Source organism: Perca flavescens, chromosome 11 (genome assembly GCF_004354835.1).
Source record: "Perca flavescens isolate YP-PL-M2 chromosome 11, PFLA_1.0, whole genome shotgun sequence".
Classification (NCBI taxonomy): Eukaryota; Metazoa; Chordata; class Actinopteri; order Perciformes; family Percidae; genus Perca; species Perca flavescens.
In genome coordinates, this window is record NC_041341.1 from 19031573 (window position 1) to 19058984 (window position 27412).

Here is a 27412-nt window from a genome sequence, read left to right on the forward strand (position 1 = left end):
CTTGAGAGGAGGGTCATATTCTTCTTCATAGAGGCCTTAATATAATCTATTCAAAACTTTAATAATTCATATAGTTGTATTTTTTACTTTACATAATAAAATATTGTATACACAAGGCAAGTTTTTTTTTTTCACAGCAGTTCACATTGGTTGTTACAACCCATGTCTCTTATGTATGGCTTTAAAATCAATAATCAGGACAAAATAACAACAGTTTATTTGTTGAGCAGTGTTTTCAGTGAGTGAGTTAGTGCATCTATAATAGCAGGCATGGAGGCAGAGTGATGTGTCAATGCATTCACACTTTGGTCACTGGGGGAGCTTCCTGAAGCTGCTTCAGCAGCTTTCAGCAAACACACGTAGCTCATGACGACCTCGTCCACCTTGGCTACCACCTCGCGCCGCTCTCTCTCGGTGCTCAGGCCTTCCACCAGTGACATGCAGGCCTGCGTTAGGCAGCAGAGTGTGTGGAAGCTGTGCGTCAGAGTGAGCAGTAACTCCTCTGGGCTGCTGTACTCTACACCCATCTGGGTGCAGGCGCTGCTCAGCACTTTCGCCTGCATGAAAAGCAGCTGAGAGAAGTTATCCATATCAGCCTCGTTGACCTCTCGTCTCGCACCTCTGGACCAGTTGCCGACGCTGGAACGCAACACGCCGGCCATCTCTAAGGCATCCTTACGTGTAAGTGCGAACCCTGTATGAAGGCTGTAGGTTTTTCCCTTCATTGAATTTACACGAGCTAGCCTTGCTTCGAGGCTCATGTCATTTGTAGCTGCATTTATGTTACTCTGCTCAGCTTTACAGTCAGCTTTCAAAACCGAGCTGACTGAAAACAGAGCATGTGAGTGCATCTCTGTGTCTTCATCATCACCATCAGTGTTATTCTTTCTCCGCAGGAAGCAGTGACTGAACGGCCCATGGCACCTCCACGTACCTACATCCAGCCTTGGTGTTGTTGACTCTGGCAGCAACAGGGAGGCTCCTCTTAGCAACCTTCTACGAGACAAATTAGTTGCAACTGAACCCTGGGACAAGCTCTTGGGCAAGGTTTTGGCAGAGAATATCCTCTGTACTTTAGGGGGATCTTGAGATGGGAAATTAGGACCACCACTCCTCCTTGTAAGTGTGGCTCTGGTCTTCTCTATCAGCGCTTCTAAACTCCTGGAACTTGGCATTATGGTGCTCCAGCTTCTCCTGAGCATCCGATCCCTGCGTGGCTTCCTGATGCTGCTTGTTTTAGGGTCACATAAAGATCCGCTTGAGGGGAAAGCCAGGGTGTGTGGGTCGGGCTCGGGGCTGGCCTGTGTTAGCCCTCTGGGCTCTGTGCTACTTCTTAATGATGATGGTGACATGGTTGTGGTGGTGGTACTGGTCTCATTACAGAGAGCTAAAGATGACTCTTCCCCAACCTTCTTCAGCTGTGTGCAAGCTACACTAGGGGTAGTAGGAAACAAAGAGAACTGTTAAGCATCTCCCTGACAGCACATATTCATCTTTAATAATAAAAACACTTATATGTACTATGTTTACAGATATTATAATATGCATCATACTTGTTAATTCCTAAAGGGTCAAATAGATGGAAAGAACACAAGTGATATTTTCAGAAAACTCCTCAAATAAAGGCAGGGATATATTTTAAAGTTTGTTGTTTAATTTGAAAGAGAATAAGAAATATTAGAAACATGTTTGTTTTTGTAATTTTCGTGAACTGAGTGACAATTTAAAATATTTTCATGCCCTTATTTGCCTGCAATGAGGGACATGTCCATTTTGTGTGTCTTTTATGCACTTACACAAACAAAGATAAGAGAGAGCACCCTCCGTTTTAGTTTTACCTGTGGTTTCTTTTATCTTGGGTTTACGGTGACTGGTATCTCGTGTAATCCCGAACCCAGGCTCAGCACTGGTAGCTGCGTGGATCTTCCTCAGCAGGGTGGGGTCTATGGGATGGCTAACTCTCCCCTGACCTGGGGGCCCATAATGTTTTTCCTCAGCAGTAACATAACTCAGCCCCTTGAGCGAGGACTCTGACAGTACATGCATGTTATCTGTGGCACAAAGAGGCGAATCCATGGGGGTGACACAGCTGCTGCTGCCTGTGCTACACCCGGCGTCTATAGAGGAACACTGCGAGCTCTGAAGAGAATTAACGCCTTCACTCTGTATGGATGACATGCGCTTGCTCACGTGGTATTCATATAACCGTGTGACGTCATGATCCAATGGTGGAATCTTAATTTGCTGCTGCTCATTGTCCTGTGAAGTGGCATCTCCTTCTGCAAGGGCAGGCCCTTTGGACGGAGAGTAAGCATTTAACTGTTGGCTTCTTTCATCTGAGTCCTGTTTCTCTTCCTTTACTGTCAACCTGTCTGTGTGGAAAGCCTGTGAGTCAGTCACACCATCTGGAGAGAGATTTTCTGCCATTTTGTTTTCGGGCACTCTCTGCTGCCATTTTTGATGCCTGTCTTTAAAGTGAGTTCGCCCCAGATCAAGTTGATTCATGTAGTAGGAATCTCTCACAGTGAAAGCGTTATACTTTCCAACAAGATGAGGGGCCTCCTCTCTAGCTGAGTCGTGAGAAGTCGTGTGAGATCTGTCAGAGGATTCACAGGTAACTCCTTGCATTCTGCTCTCTGCCACCCTCTGTTTTCCTCTCTGCCTGCTCATTACTGAGCCCATGTGCATCTTAGTGAAGTATTCACTGACTGATTTTATTTCCATTGTCTCTGGCTCCATCTCACCGCCATCGGAGTGAAAAATCTGGGAGGAGGCAACGGCAGATGATTTAGCCTCCTCATCCTGATGCTCCTGGGTATTGTACTGCATAGCTCCCGCACCACCATCGCTAGGTGCAGCGACCTCAGTCTTTTCCTCGTTCACAGCGTGGTAACCTTGCATCCTCAGGTGGTTCTCTGAGTGTCTTTGAGCAGCGGCCAGCTCGGAGCTCTCTGTCATCTCAGAGGAATTTGTCTCGTTGCCAGAATCTGAGGACTCAGGACTAAATGCTCGTGATATTTCTACACCTGTGTACCACAGAAAGACAAACAATTAACAACTTCATCTGAGGCACATGAAAAATATCATAGATTAGGGGATGAGCCAAATAAGGTTAATGGTAATGTAATTCAGCATGTATGGGGAGAAATGCAGAGGGAATGATTACTTTGGAATAACATAGACAAATAATAAATATAAATCAATATAAAATAAGCACTTAAAACTACAATCAAATTAAGGAATCTATAAAATATTGATAGAGAACAGTCAAATAATTACAATTAGCATGCGATGCGTGGCTGTTTAAAATGATTTGTTTAATTTTTTTCTATATTAGCAACACACATTTGACATTGTGCAGTGTTCAAATGAGAAAACAAACAAAACGATCCACAAAACGACAACAAATCTTGACAAAAATAAATGGTACTGTAATGAGCACAATTGTATGAAGAAATACACAAATGGAAACAGAGGACAAAACGGGCTTTATTGAAAAAAAATCAACAATGACAAATCAAAAGTGAATGGCTGGAACATGTGCGGTGTCAATGGATGAACGTTACAATAGTGTAAGGAGAACCTGTGCTACTCTCGGACTGTGCCGGACTCTGTTCCTCAGACGCAGCGAGGGCCTCGAGTGCCTGTAAGGTGGACACCACTGCATCGTTCAGAGGCTCGCCGTGGCCTTCTGCTCCGAGGGCGGGCACTGAATCTATAAGAGACACTGGGATATCATTGCAGGCCCCCTGGGCCCGAGTGCCGGCCCCCTGCTGCTGCTCCTCCTCGTCAGAGCTGTCCCTGAAGCCGGGAGGAGGAGCAGCGATGGCCAGGTTAAGAGAGTGCAGCAGTACGTCATTGTCCTCCTCGTCATTACCGTCCGGTGGGGGAGGGAGGGAGGTCAGGTCAATGATGTCATCGCTGGACCCTGAGAGTGACAGTAACATAGGCTTGTCAATGTCACTCATCACCATGTCCTCCTCACAGCTGATGTCATCTTCATCCTCTGCGTCATCTGTTGTGTCTGCGTAGCAGATATCGTGCAGCAGCGGCTCCTCGATGCATTCAGTAGGACCAAAGATTTTGGTGGAGTACTGATACCCGTCCCCGTCTTCTATGGCATCCATCATCTTATAGTCGTCCTCGAGACGCCTATACATGTGGCTGTGATTGTCTAACATCTCTGGGCTCTCATCCATCAGTCTCTGGTAGCCCAGATTTTGGGGGTTTACACTGTCTAAGGGAGGATCTCCAAATATGAAGGAGACCTTTGCACTCCTGGAGGAGTCTTGGGGTTTGGGCCTGGGGACGTTGAGGTAAGTTTGGGAGCAAGGGATTCTGCAGCACTCTGCCCTCTCTGCCATGTGCATTGAGTGTTGGGGTTGGTGGATCTCAGTAATGTAGACTCGCTGGCCTTCAAATCTCCCATGCTGGAGGTACTCAGACTCCTGGTCAGAATAATCTTGGTTGCATCTCTGGTTGTTTCTGTCTTCAAATCCTTTATGGGGTGTGCTGTATGTACACTCAATGGCCTGGTAGTTCTGCTTTACTCTTGCTGCATGGCCTGCAAAGAGGATCCAAAAGATGAAACAGGACTTCTTTAAACATACACTTTCTGATGAGTCATCTAGTAATTGTTGCAGACTTACTTGTTTCTGTGTTTTTGGCCACATTGAAGATGGAGCGCCGAGAGTCCACCAGTAATCTGTAGTAGCCAGCAGTCAAACAGGCCAGATTCATTGCATCAACAGACTCCATTAAGAGAGTGATGGGCTGTGAAAGAGGCAGATAAGCAGATGACAATGAACGCAAAATAAATGGGAAAGCGGGGTTGTAGAATGACATTGTAATGACCGCTAAACAGACTTGGTATTGTTAGGGTGAAACCATAGAAAATATTCACAAAACCAGTCAGCACATGCTTTTATATTTTTTAAAGAAAAGGATTTGTTAACCTTCACGTCCAGAACGTGTAGTTCCACTCTAACCCTGTTCTCATCTTCTGTATACATCTCAATGCGATTGACATGACTGAAATCAGCCAGAAGTGCCACCAGGTTTGTTTTGGTATTAATCACATGGCTGATGCCGTATTTGGGCCCCACCAGCAATGTCACTTCTGTGTGCTTCTCGCCTTGCTGTGAAAAGGGGAAGAGAGAGGCAACACATTCATCACTTTGTGTCACACGCTGGCTGCATAAAAGGTGAAAAAGTGGTTTCGCTCACAATTAGTGTGGATTTAAAAACTCGTCCTCCATACAGCCTCAAATCGCTGAGATACTTCAGATAATGGACCTTTGCCTGCAAGGCAGTCAGCTGGAATGGGGGAGGAAACAAGACACATAGGATGAGATACGAGCTGAAATTACTGCAATGAGGTATTTACAGCAGAATGTAATGTTCAAAAAAAGGAAAAAGGTTTAGCACTGTCTGTTCAAGAAACCACCCAGCACCATTATTTTGAAACTGAACACTCCACTAGGTGGTAGTAAAGAGTCTATTCAGACGTACTGAAAGGCAAGGAGAGAAATTGGGAGACTTATTGTACAGATAGAGAGAGAGGAAGAGAGAAAAAGGGAAGAGGTAGCCAATGTTGAGAAAGTTCACTTTCTAAAGTTCAGTTCACACATTTTAAAATGAACTAGTTCAGTTCATAGTTCATTCTTCAAAATTTTGAACTAAGTTCACAGTTCCAAAAATGAACTAAGTTCATAGTTCTTTATTTTCCATATGTTGCTTAAGTTCAATATGCCGTTTCAGGTTTGCTGTGGATGTGACTGAAGTGCGGATTTTCTTTTTGAAAGCCGGTGGGCAAAGTTTGCACAGAAATGTAAGATTTTTTTCCCATCCTCACCAACCTTATCATAAAACTCGTTCAAATGATCATACGACGCCTCCTTGCTGCTTCATCGCCTCCATGCTGCTTTTTGTTTTGATGACGCATGCGGCGGTGTGACACTGGTGGCTGGTGTTGCCAGATTGGGTGTTTTTTCCGCTACATATTAAGGCCTGTTTACGGTGTGTTTTAGCCAGGTTTTTGCCTGGAAGGCTCTATAGAAATCTGGCACCCTATTGAATGAAGTTAAACTGAGAGAGCGTGCCGTTCACAGACACCAGAATGAATGAGTTCAGGCACAACACTGGAGGTAGCATACTCTACCTTTTTACCAGGGGGCACCAGGTTCTGGTTGGTTTTGAGGATGTGAGTGAGGGCTTTTTTGATGTTCTTCTCTTTCATGCTGGACAGCACTGCAGGAGGCAGGAACAACGCCAGACCCCACTCCTTCCTGCAGACAATTCGTAAAGATTAGAGAATGCCGCTCAATCACTATGAAAAACTGCTGAGTCATCACTCATGACCGGTTATCGATTGATTCACCCAGAGGTGAAGGTGAAGTGATTAAGTGACAGGGTACAATCAGAATCATTAACTAACCAGCAGGAATGTATCTGGCATTGCAGTAGTAAACAATACATTGTTTCATTGTATGAGAGCATTCTGGACTTAGTAACTTAGTAACTTACTCAATATACTTGAGGGAAACTTTCTGGGACTGCTTGGTATTGATGGTTAGAATATACATTTGCAGGGCAGCCAGATGGAGTGCCGTGTCGTATTTCAGCTCTGACCCAAATCTCTCCAATACCACATCATTACAGCTCTGGAGGAGCCAAGAGGGAGAGGACAGGAGGTTACACTTCAGTTACTCCTTCTTATCATTAATTAGACCTTAATTGCAAACTTTCACCTTAAACTACGCTGTATGTGTTTAGTGTTATCTGCATATGGTGATATTCACCTGAACATAGAGGTACTCAAATGCTACTGCGTCTCTCCTAAGCAGGTCCACGGGATCCTTTGGGACAAAAGTGATGCGAAAAAAGCACTTCATCTTGTTTGACCCTGGCCTCTGTGTCACCTAGAGCACAAGTCACAAGATAACGAGGGACCCATTAGTCAAGTGTTTGCATCTGCAACATATCTAATAACAAGAGCTTACACATGTTTTAAGATTTCTTTTATAAGAAGAACAGTGACGGTGCATTATACGCAACATTTGATGTTAACTTGAATCATGTATGTCAAGATTAATAAACACTTTTAACAGGGATTAGTTAGAGACTAATAGTTAAAGACGGGGGAAACAGCTAGCCTATCTCTGTAAATAAAGTAAATAAATCCACGTACTAGCACATCTAAATCACTCACAACACAATCTCTTTCACAAAAAACAGGGACTATTTCAGAGATGTATTCGTCTTCTCTAATTCTTGGCAACCAAGTGAATAAGCATATTTCCCAAAATGTCAAACTATGCCTGCAGTTTTGCTCCTGTTGTACTACAGCATGAATACAAAAAAAAAAAAAAAAAAAATACTTGGCTGAATACTGAAGACAAGGCTGGTATCCTCCCTCTGTTTTGTCATCAGGTCTATTATTTAACTGCGTCTCCTGTTTAGGAGCACCCGAGAGAGCCGTCTCACCTGAGTTAGCATCTCCTGCTCATGCAGGAGCATGAGTTTGCTGGCAGACCCCTCAGCTCTTTGTTCCAGCATCAGAGAGAAGTGCTCGATGCTCTTAATGGATAGCTTTTCTTGCAGGGTCAAAATGACATCCTTTCACACAGACAAAGTCACAGTTAATACATTATGAGAACCGTGCAGATGCAGCAGCCTGCTTGTGCTCAGCTCAATGCCAAGGCCATATTTAATTTTCACAGCTGAACGCACGCAGAAACATGAACTGAACATACAGTCAGTATTTCAACTGCAATAGAAAAAAAACAAATCTATGTGTATTGCTGACCAAGTTCTCCCTTCTGCACAGTTAATTCGCTTTAACATTTACTTTGAATAATAATTTCAGTTCACAAGGTTCTGAAGGCTGTAGCGAAGATAGGAGTTTGCACTTTTATTATGTGCAGTGCAACTGTAAATAACATTCAACATTTAAACTGGACATCACTTCAGATTACACAACAGCATTTCACAGTGAAGCAAGGTTCTTTCCGGCACCTACCTTAATGGATGTGCTGCTGTCAAATTTAAATGATTTAGTCTGCCCGTTCTCCAGGTACACCTTCAAAACATTTGGCATAAAGAGAAGGGAGTTGTCCTTCACCGTTTCCTGAGGATGGAATAGCAATCATTTGATCAACAAATCTCACTTTTTCGATTTGGAAGATGTTTATATACTGTAGTTAAAGTGCACGGGAGGAAAATTTTTGAATTAGAAGACCCCTAGGGGAAAATAATTTCACATTCAAGAAATCAATAGTGAAGTAACTCTGGGGAAAATTAAAGGAATAGTTCCACGTTTTGGGCAATACCCTTATTTACTTTCTTGATGGAATACACTTTCATTCCATCTGGTAATTACAAAGCTACAACCAGCAAACAGTTAGCTTAGCTTAGCACCACAATGTGTCCTTTTTACACATTTATGTACGGTTTAAACAAATCACATATAACAAGTTAGTTAATGAGCTTTAATTGTTGCTGGTCTGCAGATTTTTGTATTACTGTTGGACAGATCCAGGCAAGCTGTTTCCTCCATCTTTAATTTTGTATGCTAAACTAAGCTCTCCTGACTGTAGCTTCATATTAAATAGATACAGATACTGTATGAGAGTGGTATCTATTTTGGTTTTTGGTGGTATATGTTTTCTTATCTAATTCTCAGCAAAAAAGGAAATTAGCAAATTTCCCAAAATGTCAAACTATTTCTTCAAACACATTTAATTTAATCTCCATGACATTTTTCAATGAGCTAAAATTGTAGTGAACGTAACACACTGATGCATCTTGAATAACCACTTTCTGGATTTATGTATGTCTGTCCTTTTAGCTCAGAGGATATGACTGCCTCATAGTCTCCTTACTTTGTGGTTGCTCTCTAAAGAGTCTCTTGTCTGTGTGATACATCCAGCAAATCAGGGAAGCCCTCTGTGAGTGTGCCCCTTTTTCTGTCAATCATGCCCACTTTTAGAGTTCAAGTCTGCCGCTGTCGTCTCCTGCTCAGAATCTTGATGTGTACAGAATGAATCAGTGTCCAGTGTGACTTACGGGGACCTGGCCATTGATGATGACCTCTTCAGCGAAGCGGACCTTAACAGGATTAGTCTTTAACTTGGCCTTTTTGGCTGCACTGATGAATGCCGATTTGGGTGACTTTTGGAGGGAAAGAAGGAAAATAAAACAGATTTAAAAGGACAATCAGTTTCTTTATGAGTCATGTATTTTTTTCAGCTCCACACAATTCAAGGGCATGTTCCCTTCATGAAACATGACAACCTCCCAGTTCTCCACTCAGTGCTGATGCAATTAGAGAGGCTCTGTGTAAGGGCATGAGAGGGAGGACACCCTCACTGCCGGTGTGGCATTGAGGCCGCCTGGTAAACCGAAGCAATTACAGGCTGGATTATACGAGTTGCTTGGTCCTCTGAGTATTGTGGAATACTACACCCATGTTTTTTACCCTGCAAATCAGATCTGCTTTCAAGATGTTAAGTGGCTGTTTTTTAAAGACTCAACAGTTATCATGATGAGCCTCTACTGAACAAACTGATACATGCACAATGAACTGAAGAAGAAACAGCATTTATGTTGTTTTCTATGTGTACGCACTTCTGGAGGGAATTCAAGCATAATTCATTCATTTTCACTGACTTATTATGTTAACTGTAAACAATGGCCAGATATATGCTCCTGGCACTGTGCGTTCACAACCATCTGGTGCTCTGTGACTCCAGTCATTTTTTTATGTGGCAGGTTCATGAGGTCTTGCAAGGATCTGACGCTAAAACATGAGAAGACTTGGAAAGACTGCAGCAATTGGACTCCCTTTGAGTTAGCGGGGCTCTAACACTCAGCTAAGGCCTAACTGATACAGTGCCAGCACAAACATATGGCATGATTAATGGATGCTTTCATAAAGTCAACAAAATAATCAGCTCCAAACACACAAACAGTCTATTGGAATGTACTTGATTTCATTCATAGGGAATGGAGAAACTTACTGGGCACGGCTGAATGACGCTCAACAATATGGACTCCTTGCAACTCCTGCAAGACACAAAAACATTTAAATAAAGAATCATTTTTCAGAAAACATTTAAACAAAACAAATGTGATTAAGAGAAATCTGAATTCATTTCAGTTTTCTTCCAGTTACTGTTATTTTTAGGACATCATGGTGGACGGTAGCACAAGGACCATTGTGTCCCAGTGATGCTCCTGGCAGCCTGTCTTGCCTCCATAGTGCAGAGTTTTACTGCAGAGACCGAGGCCATACAAAGCCACATGGGCCACGAAGGAGTGGCCACATGGGCACTTTTCCCTGCACTAATGTACTGTTGACAGACTGCCACACAGGTCGTACGAGGACCAAGCGCTCACAGTCAGCCACTCAGCTGTGTCAGTGATATTAATTTAATGAGACGCATGAAAAAACATCACCACGGTGAATGGAGCAGGTGGCTGCAATAATGTACCACATCTGCCCAGCCGATTTGGTTTAAAAATAATTAAATGCTTATTCTGGATAGTTGAGGTATTGTGGCCATCTACAATATGTCCATAAACTGTAAGAGAGAAGTAGTTTGATTATTTACATTGTTTACAAAAGTGAACTACAGTGCCTATATAAAGTATTCACCTTTCTTGGAAGTTTTCATGTTTTATTGTTTCACAGTATTGACTCATAGGGGACTTTGAGTGCCTTTTTGACACCCGTTTTCTAAGTTGCTTTGAATGGTCCTTTGTTGTCATGGTGTACTCTACAATGCTGATTCAGCAATTCCAGGTACAGATCTATTTTGACTGCACAAATTATACTAATTGGCTGCAATATCAAGGATTTAGGTGTGTCCTATTTAAGCGGGTGAATACTGTATTTTATATTTGTAATAACAATACAGTACAGTAAAACAACAACATTAAATCTACTTTGATTTAACATTGTAAGACAATAAAACATGAAGACATCCATAAAAGGGTCAATACTTTCTATAGGCACTATACAATTATCAACAACAGGTTCAACAACAGGCAAATGACATCTCACCTTAATATGTTGTCATACCTGACAAGGTCAATAACCCTCTCCCTGGGTGCTGAAGTGACTGGCTCATCATTAATCATGATGATCTCGTCTCCTGGGATCAGCTTGCCTTCTGATGGACCCCCTGTCAACAAACACCAAACAAGAGTTAAGTGGTACAAGCTGTGCACAGTCATGCCATTTTTCTTGATTTCCTGTCTCGTGGCTCAAGGCTCTAATGAATGCTTACTCATTGAGGCCTGTTAAAATCAATGAATCATCCACGTAAGCTACAGCCGGTGTGGGTTTTATACTCTCTCCTTTCTGGCTACTTTTTTGGAGGTTTTTGTCTGCTTCGAGGAATATCTTGATAATGGCCATAGATCGGTTGAGTCACTGCTGTATTAGAGCTCACGGTACAGCTGGTCACTTTACCTGGTGTGACTGAGCGGACCACCACAGGTTTCTCACTGCCTGCCACAAATCCAAAGCCAAGCACTGGATCTCGTCTCATCTCCACCTTCCGGGGCGCTTGTGGCACAAACTTGTCCCCGTCCAGACGAACCTCCTCCAGGGAGCTGCTCTGGGAGACGTGGCTGTAGGAAGAATAAAAAGGATATTTCCTCCTTTCGTCATCACTTCTGGTTGTATTTGTTACATTGTAAAGCACTGAAGCCAATGGTAGTGTATCAAGGAAAAGAAAAATGTTCATAAATAATTCATATTATAAGAATTTAAAAATGCCATTGCTAATGTTGTATTGAAAATGTATTTGGTCATTATACCGAGCGACAGATTTGATTTTGAATATTTCTATGTAAGTAAACATGTTGCGGAGAAGAAAGAACTGGATTTAAATTGTCAGTATTCTTGAACCTAAATGTGCAATAGTTTTTAATGTTGCTGAAACAATTAGTTGATTAATCAATAAGTCAATTGACAGAAATAAATTATGAATTCACCTACTATTTTGATAATTGACTAATTGATAAAGTCAAATTTTAGGCTTTGAGCTTGTTCACTGTGAGGACAGTCAGTTAAGACGTCACCCTGGGAACTTACGATGGGTATTTATGACAAGTTTCTGGCCGATAATGAAAAATTTAAATATATATATACAGTATATATGTATATAACCACTAAGAAAAATCCCCCCTAGAGACAATCAAACTGCTGCTCAGACTGGAGAACGCTGTTCAAATGTTTACATAAAGGGGACAGCAATTAATGTAACTGCTAACTGTATATAAATAGTTGTTTATCTTTTTTACCTTTACCTAAATCCCAAATGTTTCAAGACAAGATGTGAGATATGGTTTTGAAATAAGGAACTAGTGCAATGCTGCAAAAATAGAACAAGTGGGTGCTGGTAACCAAGCTCCAATGTTTTTATTCTCACATTGCAGATATCCTGTGTGTGCTTTGCAAAGGAGCAGTTAAGAGTTTTCTGTAGTACTCACACTGTTATGCTTCAGAATAGGTTTTTGCCTTGCCACACTAATAAAGATGCTGGACAGGTATGACGTGGAATGTCATGCTGTTAAATCCGCCTGATTTGCTATCTTGAATCCTGTCATTAATTGCTGGCTGCGAACCAAGACTGTATGGTTTGTACCTTATTTGACCATTATCTTCAGTCACCCTAAACAATGCACTCGTCCTTGCAACATAATTATTATGCTCTCCTCTAGCTCAAAAGACGATGCACAAACTGTATGTAGCTTTCACATAATCTGTGATTAGAGTTTTTACAGTGTTTCTCCACTTTCTCTGGCTGCAAAAGCAGCAGCAGCAGCTCCGTATGGTGCCAACAATGTTGGTTAATTTAGGCCGGGGGCAGACAGTGTGTGATTCGCAGTTATTCTTGACACATGTACTATTCACCACTAAATACTAACAATTTATCTTTCATTGCACAAAGACACAGAGAGATCTGTCAATCGCAATCCTGATACTAGGAGAAGAAAAAAACAACAGATTCAACAAGATGTTCAAAGATAAGTGATTGTCAACTGAGATTTAGACTGAGATGAGGATTTAACAATTCCCTCCCAGAGCTATGAACCAGAAATACATGAATATGTGATTTGTCATTAGGATGTGCACTGCAGTTGCTAAACAGATAACGAAAGATGACAGGAAGTGGAAACATCAGTCCTGAAGTGGACATATATCATGCCTACATATCATGCCTAGAAGTGAACCCAATCTCTGTGATGCTCTCACATCCAACTTTACAGAGAATTAAGACTTGAAATAAAAGAGATAGTTTTACATCTATAAACCAAAAGCTCAGCCCTCAAAGTAACCCTGATCCAAAAGAAAATAATGTAGGATCAATATTACAACCATGTGAACATTGACTTTATAGTCAATTCTTGTAAAAAGGGGCCTTTCATATTTGGAGTGGGGTGAAGAGGTCTACATCTAAATCAGTACAGTATTAAGATGTTCTAAATGAACCTATCTGGTCTCTTTTGGTTCCAGATAAATAAGCCACTTTCTTTTCAAGCTAAACAAGAGCCTGATGTCTAATAGGCTGATGCAAAAGGAGCTAGATTAATCTAAGGAAGGTATTTTAGCTGAAGATAGAAATATTTTGAGGTCTGGTATGCTCTTTAAGTTGAAGGGATGTTGCTGTACCACAATAACAAATGGTAAGTAGCAAACACATCTTCATGGAATAGGTTGTTTTAACTGTACGAAATTTGTCTTTGTGTTATAAAAGAATCCAGCAGATGTTGTGTCAAATCTGACCCGCTGGCACACGAATGCTGGCAATCTCATTTTTATGTTAATTAAACAAATGCCTCAAAAGTAATGCGCTACTGATTCAATTTAGACCATAAAACACACAAGCTTAAATAATAAGTACGGTGTGAGTACTGTGCAGAGGCCATAAACTATACATGTATTTGCAATTAAGATATTATCCTCTTTGTTTCAATTAAAAATGACATAGCCCCAAGTATTCTATTGGTGGGTTTGGTAACACATCTGCATTAAGGTGTAATTAAGAAATAAAATCACATCTTTCTTCCTTCCCGCATACAAATGTTAAAGTGGACTGCTGTGTTTGAGGCTGTTTCTTGGCAGATATATTTGACTTTAGACTGTTTATACATACTGTTTTTTTTTTTTTTTGGACAACCATTTCTTCAGAACCAAATTCTTTTTTAAGAATTAAAAGAGGAGACTAAGAAAAAAAAAAATTAACAAACTACAATACCACCTGTAAAAAATAAATAACAATGCAGATACTCGACACACTTTGTCAACCGGCATTGTAATTCTGCCATTCTTTGTGATATTCTATTGTAAAAGTCTGTAAAAAGGCATTTAAAAAATGGCTACCAAGAAGCTAAAGGCTAAACCCATCAGCCATATAGCTAGATTATTTCAAGTGTTTTAAACACTGGATCTACAATGTCACAACATGTAGGACATTTGCCACAATAACTGACTGTATCATCACATCAAAACATCACAAAATGCTCATTCATTCTCACACCAACACACACATACACACATGCACACTACGTGCACACATTGTGCCTATATGAAAGGAAGGCATGAAGAGTCACATTTCAAAGTTGTTAAAAACCCATTTTGCACATCCATTATAAAATGAATTGATTCATTTGTTAAATCAACACAGAAGCCTCTAATTGCGGCGGTGTGGTACAGTAGTAATATGGGCCAGCAGAAAGACTGGCAACGGTGTGTGCCAAGTCTGCGGTAAAAAGACTAAAAAGGTGGCGCTAATTGAAAATAATGAGCTGAGTGGGTCCCTGGGGTCATCGAAGGAATCATTCAATCTGTCACTTTAAAAATAAGAAAACATGTTTGTGTCAAATAAGTTTCCCTTGGCGGCCTATTTAAAACATTTCCATGTGTAAAAATTAGCCCTGAAATGTGTTATTATATTACATGAAAGTGACAGGGGATGTGTTATATAATTGAACAGGACTGCATGAAAATGTGAGGGTGGGAAATGCTATTGACATGTACAGACAGACTCAATAAATTAATAAAGAAAGAAGTTTACTACCTTTATTATTTTAGGCCCTGTTATTCCCATATCACTGCCTTTGACTTTACTATTTAATATGTTTCTCATATTATGTCAGTATGATATTAAAGGGATCCAGAGGCTGTCCAGATAATAATGGAGAGTAGGCAAATATTTATAACACACCCACATCAGTATTTCCACACCCAGCCTGGCAATGTGGCAGCATAAACATGACAACAAACACCGGTGTGGCGTTGGCAGTTACTACCTGTTGAAACGATTTTAAATGCATTATTAATTTGTGCATTTGCTCACCCTTTTTACAAATTGTTTTTTAATTGTTTAAATGTAACAGACATTTAAACAATCAAAGTGATTTCCAAATGTATCAGTTCAATATCTTTTTCAGATACAGGTTGCTGGTCTACCTGCAGGGCACTGCTGTGTTTATCTTTTCCCTGTTTCCATCCCAATTTCTTTAAATATAATATACTTGATTCTAATGCCTCTTAACATGACACATTTTGTCCTCACCCTTGTCACCCCAACATTAAAGCAGGGAATTTGTTTCAGTATTTTGACAGTCATTATACGACAACGCATAACAACAATTACCGCACAGTGAACTCTATCACTTTACATTTCTGAAGGTTCCTCGAAGACACATTTGGTTTGGATTTATATGTCAGTTTTATCTCTCAAATGACAAACTCAACAGATTGTGCACAAATCTAAACCATATGGACCTGTGCATTCAGGAAGAGTATGGTCACCTCCCCTGCAGGGCCACCTGCTAAACATGGCTGGATTCCCATTGTGCAGACAGCCATGCATCTAACGGTCCCTAATTATACTCATTAGCTGCTAGTGTAGCTCCACAACACTTCTTACAGCAATCAGAAACCACACTGTGAGCTATACAGTTAACACGATAAACAAAAATGAGTAGCATGAAATCCAAGGACTATTTTTATTCTTGCTTTCTTAAAGCATATTTTGGACGAACTCGAGTAAGCACATTACCAAAAGCAATATCTTGTTACTCTTGTTCTGAAAGGCCGCTTTGACATGCCTCACAACTTGTTGGTTCTGTTATATTTGTCCTGCCTGGAACACCATCTTTTTAATTAAGCAATCTCAGCCAGATTTTATTAGCATATAATTTTGCTGTGTCATTCCTCCTTTTAGGGGACTGGTTGCTGTGAATTTTCTAAAAATCCCAAATGGAAATTTGAGATGTTTATATGGGCTTAATGATGGGCTTAATGAAGTCAATTTAAGTACTGATGGAACTACTGTTCATTTAACTTTGACAGCTTTGTGTACTGTGAAAATAAATCGCCATCCTGCCATCTCATGATCAGTCTTTGAAGTGTCTTTATCTACTCTGTTGAACAATCCTCCAGACTAAAGTCACTATGTTAACTCCCATGTGTTTCAGTGTAAATATTAAATAGCGACTGCTTTATTCATGTGCTCTCCTGTCACGCAGATTAGACATGTGTTCCACTGAGATATACAACAATTTAGTATCAGCCCCCTGGAGACAAACTCAGATGACCATGGACAGCCACAGAAACAGACATTTGATTATTCATGAGTTTTCCTTAAATTTAGAAAGATAAAGCTGGAGCCAAAACAGCCTCCATGATCTGCCTCATCCAGACACACTCTCTGCATCCAGCACTGTCCCTGCTTCTTGCTCCTTATATAACTCCTCTGACATCACACTTCTCGTGCTATAACCCATGTGTGACAAGTGCTCACCTCCTATTCCGTTTATCATGCAAATACACCGATATTTTCACATTAGACAGATGCATCTAGGACTCAAAATAAGCTACTGTTCATGTTGTTGAATTATAATAAATGTAAAAAGGAGAAGAAGTGACAATCTTGTGAACAAATGAAAGGAGCAAACATTCCAGACAGTCAGAATCTAGTATGCACAGGGGTTGATAAATGCAGCATTTATTTTTAGATCTAGTATGAATGCATATTACACATCTCAGGGAAAATAGGAAAGGAAAGCACAGCCAAATCAACAGAACAAGCAAAACACTCACTTGTTACATTAGAACATGTGCACACAAACATATAAAGATCCAGTGCTGAGTTTCTTTTTACCTGCCAGTACAGATATCCAAAAGTGCCAATTATGAAGGATCAATCACGCTGATGACACAACAACCCAGCATCCTCTAGGGAACATGCAGACTCTCAGATCAAAACAAATCCCTGCACAGGTGATTTTTTTTTTCCTCAGTACACACACTGAAAAGACCTCTTCTGAATTTGGGAGACAGCATGTGGAGTGTTGTGGGTGTGAGTGAGAGAGAGAGAGAGAGAGAGAGAGAGAGAGAGAGAGAGAGAGTAGGCAGTGGCAGAGTGTGCGCAGCAGTGGAGGGAACAGAGAATCAGTATTCTGAACGCACAGATGGAGACAGTGTGGAGGCAGTGACGTGGCCGGAATAATCACAGGTTGGCAAAGCGTCTGAAACATCTGGGACAGAGAGAGCTCCCACTCTGTTTCTTTAAACACAGGGCACTTACTTGATGTAGCAGTCACGCCCCTCTCTATTGCTGCCCATGTCCCATCCATTGGGGGGTCCCTGTGAAGCACTCCAGGTCCCTGAAGGGGGCGGCCGGCCTAATGATTTGGTCCTGTGGCTGCAGAGGAAGAAAGGGATAAGAAATTAAGCATAGATCATAGATCATAATGTGCTGTTTCATTACAGCCTACTTGCATAACACCTGTAATATCAAGCTTGGAGGTTATATGCTAAATCAGTTAATCTAACTAATTTCAAAATAATAGTTTTCATAGAGATATTTAAATCATAATGAGTCGTGGCCTGATATGAAGCAATTCAACCCAAGTTATAAGAGAATTGATTCAAGCGTGATAAACAATGTTTCATAGCCACAGTTCACTCAGTGAATACAAATCAAATTAATTACGTAAGCTAGTCACACAGGCGGAGTTGTCATGCCTCACTCTTGTGCTTTGAGAGGCATGAAATTGGTTGTATTTCTAGATGTCAGCACAGTCTTTATAAAAAAATCCCAGAGGATTTTTATTTTATTTTTTTATAAAAGTGGTTATTTGATTTGCTCAATGCCAAGACAATTAGATACAGTTTATCAGAGAATAGAATCAGCTATAACCATCATTCGCAAAACAATTAATTGCAGTCTATTGTATGAAAGACCACGCCTATCAAAACCGAGATTAAATAAGATTTTTCTGATTCTACCAACAAAACACACTGCTTTGTAGTATTTTCCCTGTGCTACAAGTTGGCAGAGTGAAGGTATTCAGAAGGACTGTAATAGGTTAAAATGTTTTAATGGTTCTTTTTGTCTGCAACCCCCCTCCTTGTCTTCCCTTTATCTCTGTCTTTGTGTCTGCACACTGGTGATGCTATGAAAGCAGTGGCAGTAAGTTATGTCACTTCAAAGGCTTGTCTGCCGTGTAACAGGGCTCTTCGCATTCATTATTCAAAGCTCCTCTTTCTTTCCCTCTAAAATGTTTTCCCAGTTACTGTACCGATGATAATAAATGATGTGCAGGGTGCTGGGCTCTGCATGGGAGTGTGCGTTAGTTAGGGTGTGCCCATGAACACGACTGTCTTTATGGGCACACATGTCCATTGCATAAGGTATGAATAAAATATTCCCAACTCATCAACACAATGTATAAGCTGAGAGAAAGGTTACAAAATGTTCTGAAGCCATTCAGTGCAAGAGTTAGGCACAACATAATGCCACCTAAGATGAAGTGTATTCTAGTGTCACTTCAACTGCTATTGAATGCATTCATCATAACCAATTCATAAAAGAACATGTACTGTAGCTGAAAATTGTGTTTTTCTTTTGAGCACTACATATGAAGTTGGGCTCTAAACACAGGAAGCTATCTTTCTTTCTTTCCCAATACACTGGTGTGTTTGGGGGGTTTTAGTGCTTCCACATGGATATGGATTTATTTGATCTACAGTACATTAGCTGAGAGCAGGCCTCCGTGGTGTTTATTTAGAAAACTTTTCCTGCAGCTCAAATGATGTGTGTGGACACAACTGCATACTGTCTGACACTTGGAGCCATATTCACCTCATTGATGAATCTAACTTGTAGCCTCCATTTCAGTCTCTGGGATAAAGCTAAAGCTGTTTGATGTTGCAGATTTATACATTTTAGTCAACAGATGTAATGTATAAAAGGTCAAAGCATTGTAGCATTATGAATCTTATTCTATAATGAAAGTATTTCTGCAGGATTACACCTGTGGCAATGACATTTCTCCAAAGGTCTACAATATAATGAAGCATGTTGTACTTACAGTTTCAGATGCTGTGTCTTGAGAATATGTTTCTAAGCTGAAAATTTCCACAAAATCCATTTTTTTCTGTCCCTCAGCCACAATGTGTCTGTATTAACGGCAGAGTCATGGATACAGTGATCTTTGATTTCTTTTGTTTGCAGGCGGGAGGTGCATTGCGTTGAGTCGCAGCACTCCAGCTTACAGAGAGGCTGAAAAGGTTCACCCTCTGGTGGACAGTGAAACTGATCTTCCTCAGCAAGCATCAATAAATGATGCCTGCATAGTCACATTGGACTAAGTAATCGAGCGCCAAGTGGGCAAGCCATGCTGCACAATTCATGATCAGTTACCCAAGAGTCAGAGGGAGGACAGTTAGAGGAAGAAGTTGGAAGCAAATGTACTTTCTCTCAGGAAAAATTGCACTAAAATAGCAAAGTGCACTGCGACTTTTTTACATTTGAATTTGGCTTACTTTACTATTAAGTAGCAGTCGAAACATTATCTTTAACAGTCATTAACAACAAAAGGAAAAGGAAAAAGGACTGAAAGTACATTGCAACTACTTGAAAGTCTAAGCCTCTGTTACCACAGCAACTAACATCAAGGTTCTATGATCTAAATTGGAAGAATACAACACAGTAGTATTCAAAGACTTCATTGTGTGCATCTCTAGAAGAGTCTGTCATCCAACTTTATCAGTTACTTTATCAGTAACTATCATTTGGAAGATATGAATTTAATTGTACTGTCTGCAAGATGGGGAAAAGATCACTTTTCAGTCCTTCATAAAAATCGCATGAACAATGTGATCCTTGCTTTATGACAGTAGTTCACTTTCGCTTTCATCTCTCTGAATAAAAGTTAGTTGCGAAGAAGCATTCTGCTGTGTTATGAAGGCTGAAATCCTGTTAATGTAGGGAGTAACTATGCATTATAGACAAGCCACAGCTAAGAAGAGCACATTCCAACACAGACACTCAAGTTAGTTTGAATAATTTACATCGACAATCTCCATGAGGGTTAGCTATATGAAACCACCCTCTGGTGCCACAGGCCTGCAATTACGCATATTGAAAATTAAACAAGTGTAATTTTTCATGAGCTATTCAGGAAGTTATTTCCTCTGAGGAGAGTTTGCGTCAATGACTCCTATTTGCACGTGGTAACATTTTTACTGACATTTACATGCTCATTGCCAGAGGACCAAACTCAGCACTCTTATTGGTTCTTAAGGGCTTTCCATGCACTGGGCGAGAGACAGGGAAATATCCCGGACATGTTCAGAGAGCCATATTAATTTCAATTTTCCTTTACATATGCCATCATCACTCAAACATCACATTATTCTCTTCCAGTGCAGCCAGTTTGGTGTGCATGATTGATTATAGGGATCCAGTCTCATAGGAGCTAATGTATTAACAAGCTATTTACTTTTGTTTGAGCAACATTCAGCACAGCTTCTGCTGCATAAATACGCACACACACACACACACACACACACACACACACACACACACACACACACACACACACACACACACACACACACACACACACACACACACACACACACACACACACACACACACACACACACACACACACACTTAATACACCCACACTGTCACAACACAGATATAAGAAAGAATAATAAAAATGTTGATTAATTTCTTGAATCCACTACATGCTGTGAATCTGAAATCAGTGATGCTCTTTGTGGCTGTTTACGTTATGACCAACAAGTCCTCCAACACACCACACAACAAATAAGTTATTTATTCCTAACCTAATATGACCCACAGGAGTGTTTCATAAATAAGCAGCCCTAGTGGTGGCAGGAAATTTATATTTTATGACTCACAGGAGTGTTTTCCGTCCTCATATCTGAACCATAGAACATAACGGTCGCGGTTTTAACAACTTGTAAACGTGAAACGGTCATGGTTATGTTTAAGCACCAAAACTACTTGGTTAAATTTAGAAAAAAAATAGTATTTGGGCTTAAAGGGATATTTCACCATTGGAAAGATGAATATATCTTTAAATTGGGTCACTTATGTAGTAGACATGTGAATTATTTTTAGAAATTGGTGGCTTCTAGGCCGAGCAAAGCCAGAAAATGTGTTTTTGGCTCATGTGGATGAAAGACCAAATCCCAGAATGCACTTGCTTTGCTGCTTTAGCGTCTACTCCCAAGCCACGCCTACCGATTACAGACAGTGAGACAGTCAACTCAACTCAAGTTTGTTTTATTGTTATTTCAACCATATACATGAAACAACGTTTCACTGTGGCTTTAGTGGTGTTAAACATTAAAAATATATAAAACGACATTATAAAAAAACGACATACGAAACAGGCTACATTTAGTGCACGCACATTATATGCTCCGTAAAGTTCAGCTAACACATACTAGCATTAGCGCTTGGTGGGCTGTAAACACCAAGTATAAACACAGCCGTGAATTTGCGTGGAATGTAGAATGGTCGGCATTTAACAGTCACAAACTCCACCAGCAGTTAGCAGTTAGTTGGATACAAGCAGCCCATTTCTGCACCAGGCAGTCAGTGTTAACACAGCCCACCTCCACTAGCTACTCTTACCTGGCAACAGAGCAGCAGGCCTGGTAGCTGGATAGTCTGGTACACTGTTGTTCAGCCATGTTTCCACAACAACAAAAACACAGCAGTCTCTGAACTCGCGTTGGGAGTTTCGTTGAAGTTGGATGTAGTCCAGTTTGTTGTCTAATGAGCGCACACTTGCAAGCGGGATTGATGGAACAGGCTAGCATTAGCTTTCCACCAGCACTCGTTACGCATTCCCTGAATGCACATAATTGAAAAGACCATGGATGTATTAAGAGAACAAAAAGAAAAGAAAAAACAGAGCTCCCTCTTAGCAAAGATGGCTGACGCTCATTTTGCTTCAGCAATACTCGGAGAAAGATGGCAGTCCAACCCCCGGTTGAAAACATGCAGAAATAGCTCCTACTACTGGCTGTAGTCCATTGCCTCTGGGCAAAAATTCCTCTGATGACGGAAAATGACGATTTTTGTATCATCAGAGGCTTTTATCCAGACCCACAATACAGAGATTTCTCGTCTCAGGGGGACATGAGGGAGGGAAATACTACCGTGTTTCTACTGATACAAAGCTTAATGCTAGATCTGTGAAGTATCCCTTTAAATCATCTATTCTGTTACTTAACTTCCGGTTACGCATGTGATGCAGAACGTCGCGTAGTTATGTTTGTTCCGTAATGTTAAAAAACATGTTATACACATAGACTGTATATCAGTCAATGGTTATATATTGTCACCTTATTTGCTACATTGCTACCGTAACAATTACAAGAGGCACTAGAGGGAGCAGCCACTATAAATGTAAAGATGAGTCGTAATTGCTGCTTAAACAAACAACTTATGGGAGCGTTTTTTTTCGCCGGGGGGACAATCTCGTTATTACCAATCACTGAACACACACCAAACTCTTCACAAAGTAGGCTATTTTTCAGTCTCCTTGAGTAACAGGGAGTGTGTTTCAAGTATGACTTCAGATACAAGGGCTAGGAGGCTATGACGCTGCTCTCTCTGTGCTCTTGTGCTAAACAGAGACATTTATGCAGAGATAGACCACTAATGTAATTCTGTTTGGATATAAAATCTGTGAAGAGACAACAGATGAGATGACTATCTCCTGGGAGGAGGCTGGGCAGCGGAGCAGAGCAGAGAAGTGGCTCAGACAGAGAAGAACCTCTCTGATTAAAGGCCTTATTCTTCTACTCCTTTTTAGACTGCCGCCATCCTGTTGAGAGCACGTACGCACTGGCTTTTCTTTCAGAAATCATCTGCCCTCTGCTTGACTTCTCCAGCCACCACCTTGGCTCTAATATTTGATCAATATGGCAGCACAATCAAACATGGTCTAATCTGCTATTTATATTGTGCACTGCTAATACATGCTTAGCTGTTATGAAATTCAAAAAGTTGCTGAATTTCATTCTACTTTTCTCACCCATTCTGTGACTTACACATCACTGTTGTTTGTCCACTTTACATTGTGTTTATTTGAAATGAGAGAAGGAAATGCTTTGTTTTCCTTATATGCAAGAATCCACTTTCACAACCAAATCAGAGCCTGGGCGACCACAATTAGTATTAACACTCACTTGAGAATTTTAGAGTCTATTTTCCCCATTATTCCAACTGAATATGTGTTTGTCTTTGGAAGCACCGATATTGTTGCCATGGGCAACTGCACTATCCTCAGCAGCTCTCTGGTGCCTCTATATAGAAAGGTTTCTGGTTAGTTAATCTCTTCTGGGTGGGAATAAAACAGCAACTGGAAAACAGGCCATCCACAATTATACTCTTGCTATTTTACAGTGAGTAACATCACAGTCCCCCTGAACCTAGCTAACCTGTTAGACAGCAAAAAAATAAAAATAAAAATAAAAAAAATAAAAAATAGTATATATAATCACACAAAACATCTATTTTCATTATTACTCTGCATTTTCCCCAGGGCTCCACAGTGCTCTATGTAAAACATCAACCAAATATAGTTATGAACTTACCCTGTAGGCACTGAACTAGACTTGTATACTCATTCACCTCATTGTGTTACTTGCTGCTTTTATGCTAAAAGCTCTAAAGGACAGAACTAAATAAATGGTTGCCTGAGACCTCCTCCACCAGCCAGCTGGCTCCCATTTCTGACCGTGCACCATTTCTGATCTACTTTTCCCTGAGAGCTTCTGATGTGAGCAGCTAAGAATGACAGATCTTTTCGTCTTTGTGTACTCTGATGAACATTTAGGCTAATCAATTTATGTCAAGACCAGTGATTTCCTGTGCAAAAGGTTTGCAGTCAAAACATGTCAAACAATGGAGGGCATAATAGATTTTTTTTTATAGGAAAACACAGCCAGGAATGAAGTCATGCAGTCCAACTAAATAAGCTGTAAATGTTCTTCCATATTATTCACGTTAGGCAAAATCTTGCCAACGCCATGCAGTAGTTGCAGTTGGAGTACAGAAAGAGTAGCTTAGTTTCATCTAAAATATTTTTTAATTGTGCCAGCAAAATTCCGTGCAACACTGTCATAGACTAACCTTAACTTTGTTGGATACAGACAGGCTGAAGTTGTGGCTAGTAGTACAAATGGATCCTAAAACTACGATCCATTGGGGTTGCAGTGACCATTTTGAGCGGGATGACTAGCTTACTGCCAGCCAAAGAGGAGAAAAAACCCTATACCAAAGCAGATTTCCTTAAAGAAAATTGCTGTTCAAAGAGTATGGAGCTGCAACAGAGCAGAGGAAATGTTATTAGCTAAAGTTACTGTGTTGAATTTGACTTCAGTAGACATGAAAGCATGGCAGTATAACGGCAATGTGTTTGTTGCCAGACACTTATTATAATAACAATCTGAGCCTGCCAGTGGCAAAAACAGCACTTGCAGTGTGACGTACATCAACAGTAGTCACTCAGACACAAAAGAATTGAGTCTAGGTTGAAAAATACCTAAATTCCCCTTCAAGCCAAAGTTCTGCATGGACAGATCAAAATAGAGCAGCTTTAACAACTTTGGGTCAAATGACCACAAACTTGCTTTTTTGAGATACAAGACAGAGGGTGAGAGTTAGTCATCTTTCAACAAAGGAACATCAAACGTGAAAATGTTCGCTAGATTTAAACACACCAAAGAACGAGGAAAATGAAAGCAAGCGCACGCTTTTGTTTCTGACAGCAGACACGTCTGGAGGCGTTGCAAGGCAGAAAGAAGAGACAATGAGAGAAAACGTTCCCTTTCTTGTACATCTCTAAATACATACAGTGGGTTTCTCTGTAGCCTTAGCAAAACAGCATCCTGCTGACTTAAATTCTTGCTGGCAGCTGAGAGGGAGAAAACAAAACCAAAAAAAACGCCAGTGTAGCAGTGGTAACTCATAATCAGGGATAGCATTGTGTGGCATTATTAACAGTGACAGGATGCAGTGACGTTGGTGGTCCACGGGGAGCCGCATCATAAATGCTGCCGTAGAGGGATACTAACTGGAAAACAACAGTCCTATCATCTGATGGAAAATCCCAGCTACTTGTCTACTTCCCTGCTTTCCTGCAGTAATGTTTAAAAAGGAAGATGTGATTTGCATAGAACAGGAAAGAACTAAATACTGAGGTTCAATATTATGTCTCAATACTTCAGTAAATTGCTGTAATTTGTCTTTCAGTCTTTTCAAAAAAACTAATAAAAAGAATGCGGTCTGTTGATGACTCATTAGTGAAATGACATGCACTCAGTGTGCATTCTTGTGACACACACTGTATCTGATTTAACCATTCCCATTTATGATCTGCTGTTCCCACCACCACTGGTCTGTAGTGTTTCTGATGGAGCCAAATCCCCAAGGAGGATTACTGTCCACTGGGGCAGATCAACTCAATCTAGCAGACCCATGGGTGCATAAGGTGAGGTGTCTGCCCTAGCAATAGGTACTAGTACTCAAGAATGTTATGAGTACTTCACATAACACATACTTGCCATCACTTAAATTTTTTTTTCAGTTCTTTCTTACACTAAAATGTGCCAAATAAAGAAAATAAGAATGTAAACTATAATGTGGTGGTTTTTTTCTATTTTATTGTTTTTATTGTAAAACATCAAGCTTTCAACTTCTCTACATTATCTATGAGAGCTCATCCTACTGTTCTGGCCATAGCAAACTTGACCAATCATATTAAATGACCGCAGATATTTAATGACTCTAATGACAGATTGCAAAGAACATATATTTACATTATATCACCAAAATATGATGTTTGAAAATGACTGACAACTCTATACTGTGAATTGGCAATCATTACCCGTGGCCCTTTAACTGAAGTGATTTAAATCTGAAACAAATGCAGTTTATCTTCGTAGTGTTTCAGAACATATATGGTTTCATGACACCACAGAAAGCAACACACCATGACTACTGTCTGCAGTATGAAAAATGTATGAACTTAGATGCACGAACCGCATCAGCTTCTGCATCCTTCCCCACTCCCATCTACCTCACTTGCTCATTCATTTCACATCATACATGACTGCACAACTTGCTCTCTTGAGCAATCAATAACTCAGCATTTTTAATCAGCCCGCTCCCCATTCCTGTGTCACTCTCTGAATCGTGCCTGTATGAACATACAAAACACCACCCACTAGAGAACGAACAGCCACATACACAGACAGGCAAATACAAACAGCATCCATTGGACTCACCCTGACAGCTTTGGCATCTTCACAAAGCTGAACACATCCATGTGTGCTGCAGACTGCAGTCAAAGCTACAAATTTACCATCTACTTCACTCCGGTTCCATTTTCCCACACTTTCTTTGGCAGCGAGGAATAAATAATTCAAGAAAAAAAAAAGTGGAGCTTCCACAAGTCAGGTGGAGAGATTAGTCCTGTTGTCTGGGCTTCTGCATGGCTGAGTGATTGCTGTGTCCTCGCCTCAGCAGCCAAATCCACAGCCCATGGAAAAGGATCTGGCAGAGCAGCTTCCCCCGGTTACATCCTTCAAAGCATGCCTCTGTTAGCTGCGTTAAGCCACCTTCATTTAATTTCCATCGCGGTGGAATGATGTGCGGGAGCCGCACAGTAACAACAGCTTTGGAGAGAGCCAGAGAGAGCCAGAGCCAGGAGCGGTGAGAGGGAGGGAGGGACAGTGGTGGCAATGGTGGTGGGAGATAAGAGGGGAAGAGAGAGGAAAGAAGAATGTGAGAGGATGTTGAGTGTGTGTGTGTGTGTGTGTGTGTGTGTGTGTATGGTTGCAAGGGCCACAAGAATTACTACTCAAGAATGCAGCCAGCTTCCAAGAATTCCCCAAAGGCTAGCCTCATCAATCCTCAACCATGTGGTGTGTTTCCAAAAAGCAGGAAAAGGATGAGAGCGATGACATGACAGAGACACACTACATGATGCGCTCATAATGTGAGTTCAAAAGCAACAGAGGAGCAGTGAGAGCAGCTGGAGAGACATG

General features: G+C 40.8%; 1 protein-coding gene across 1 annotated transcript; it reads right to left on the bottom strand.

Moving 5' to 3' along the window:
• Positions 1–215: 215 nt before the first annotated feature.
• frmpd4 (FERM and PDZ domain containing 4) lies at positions 216–26691 on the bottom strand. Its single transcript, XM_028590438.1, has 18 exons — positions 26651–26691; positions 17610–17726; positions 11477–11637; positions 11084–11186; positions 10020–10065; positions 9067–9171; positions 8021–8128; positions 7486–7617; positions 6801–6920; positions 6526–6662; positions 6161–6287; positions 5227–5316; positions 4956–5138; positions 4646–4773; positions 3584–4512; positions 1839–3026; positions 1554–1563; positions 216–1434 (listed from the first exon to the last, which is right to left on the bottom strand). Exons 1-18 carry the CDS (start codon positions 26689–26691, stop codon positions 216–218), a joined length of 4944 nt encoding a protein of 1647 aa, XP_028446239.1.
• Positions 26692–27412: the final 721 nt, after the last annotated feature.

Coding starts and splice junctions, on each gene's coding strand:
- frmpd4 (XM_028590438.1), bottom strand. CDS start 26,691: ATGGATGTGTTCAGCTTTGTGAAGATGCCAAAGCTGTCAGG. Junction 11,187..11,476: donor GGTCCGCTCAGTCACACCAG/GTAAAGTGACCA, acceptor GTTTGTTGACAG/GGGGTCCATCAGAAGGCAAG. Junction 3,027..3,583: donor ACAGTCCGAGAGTAGCACAG/GTTCTCCTTACA, acceptor TGTGGTACACAG/GTGTAGAAATATCACGAGCA.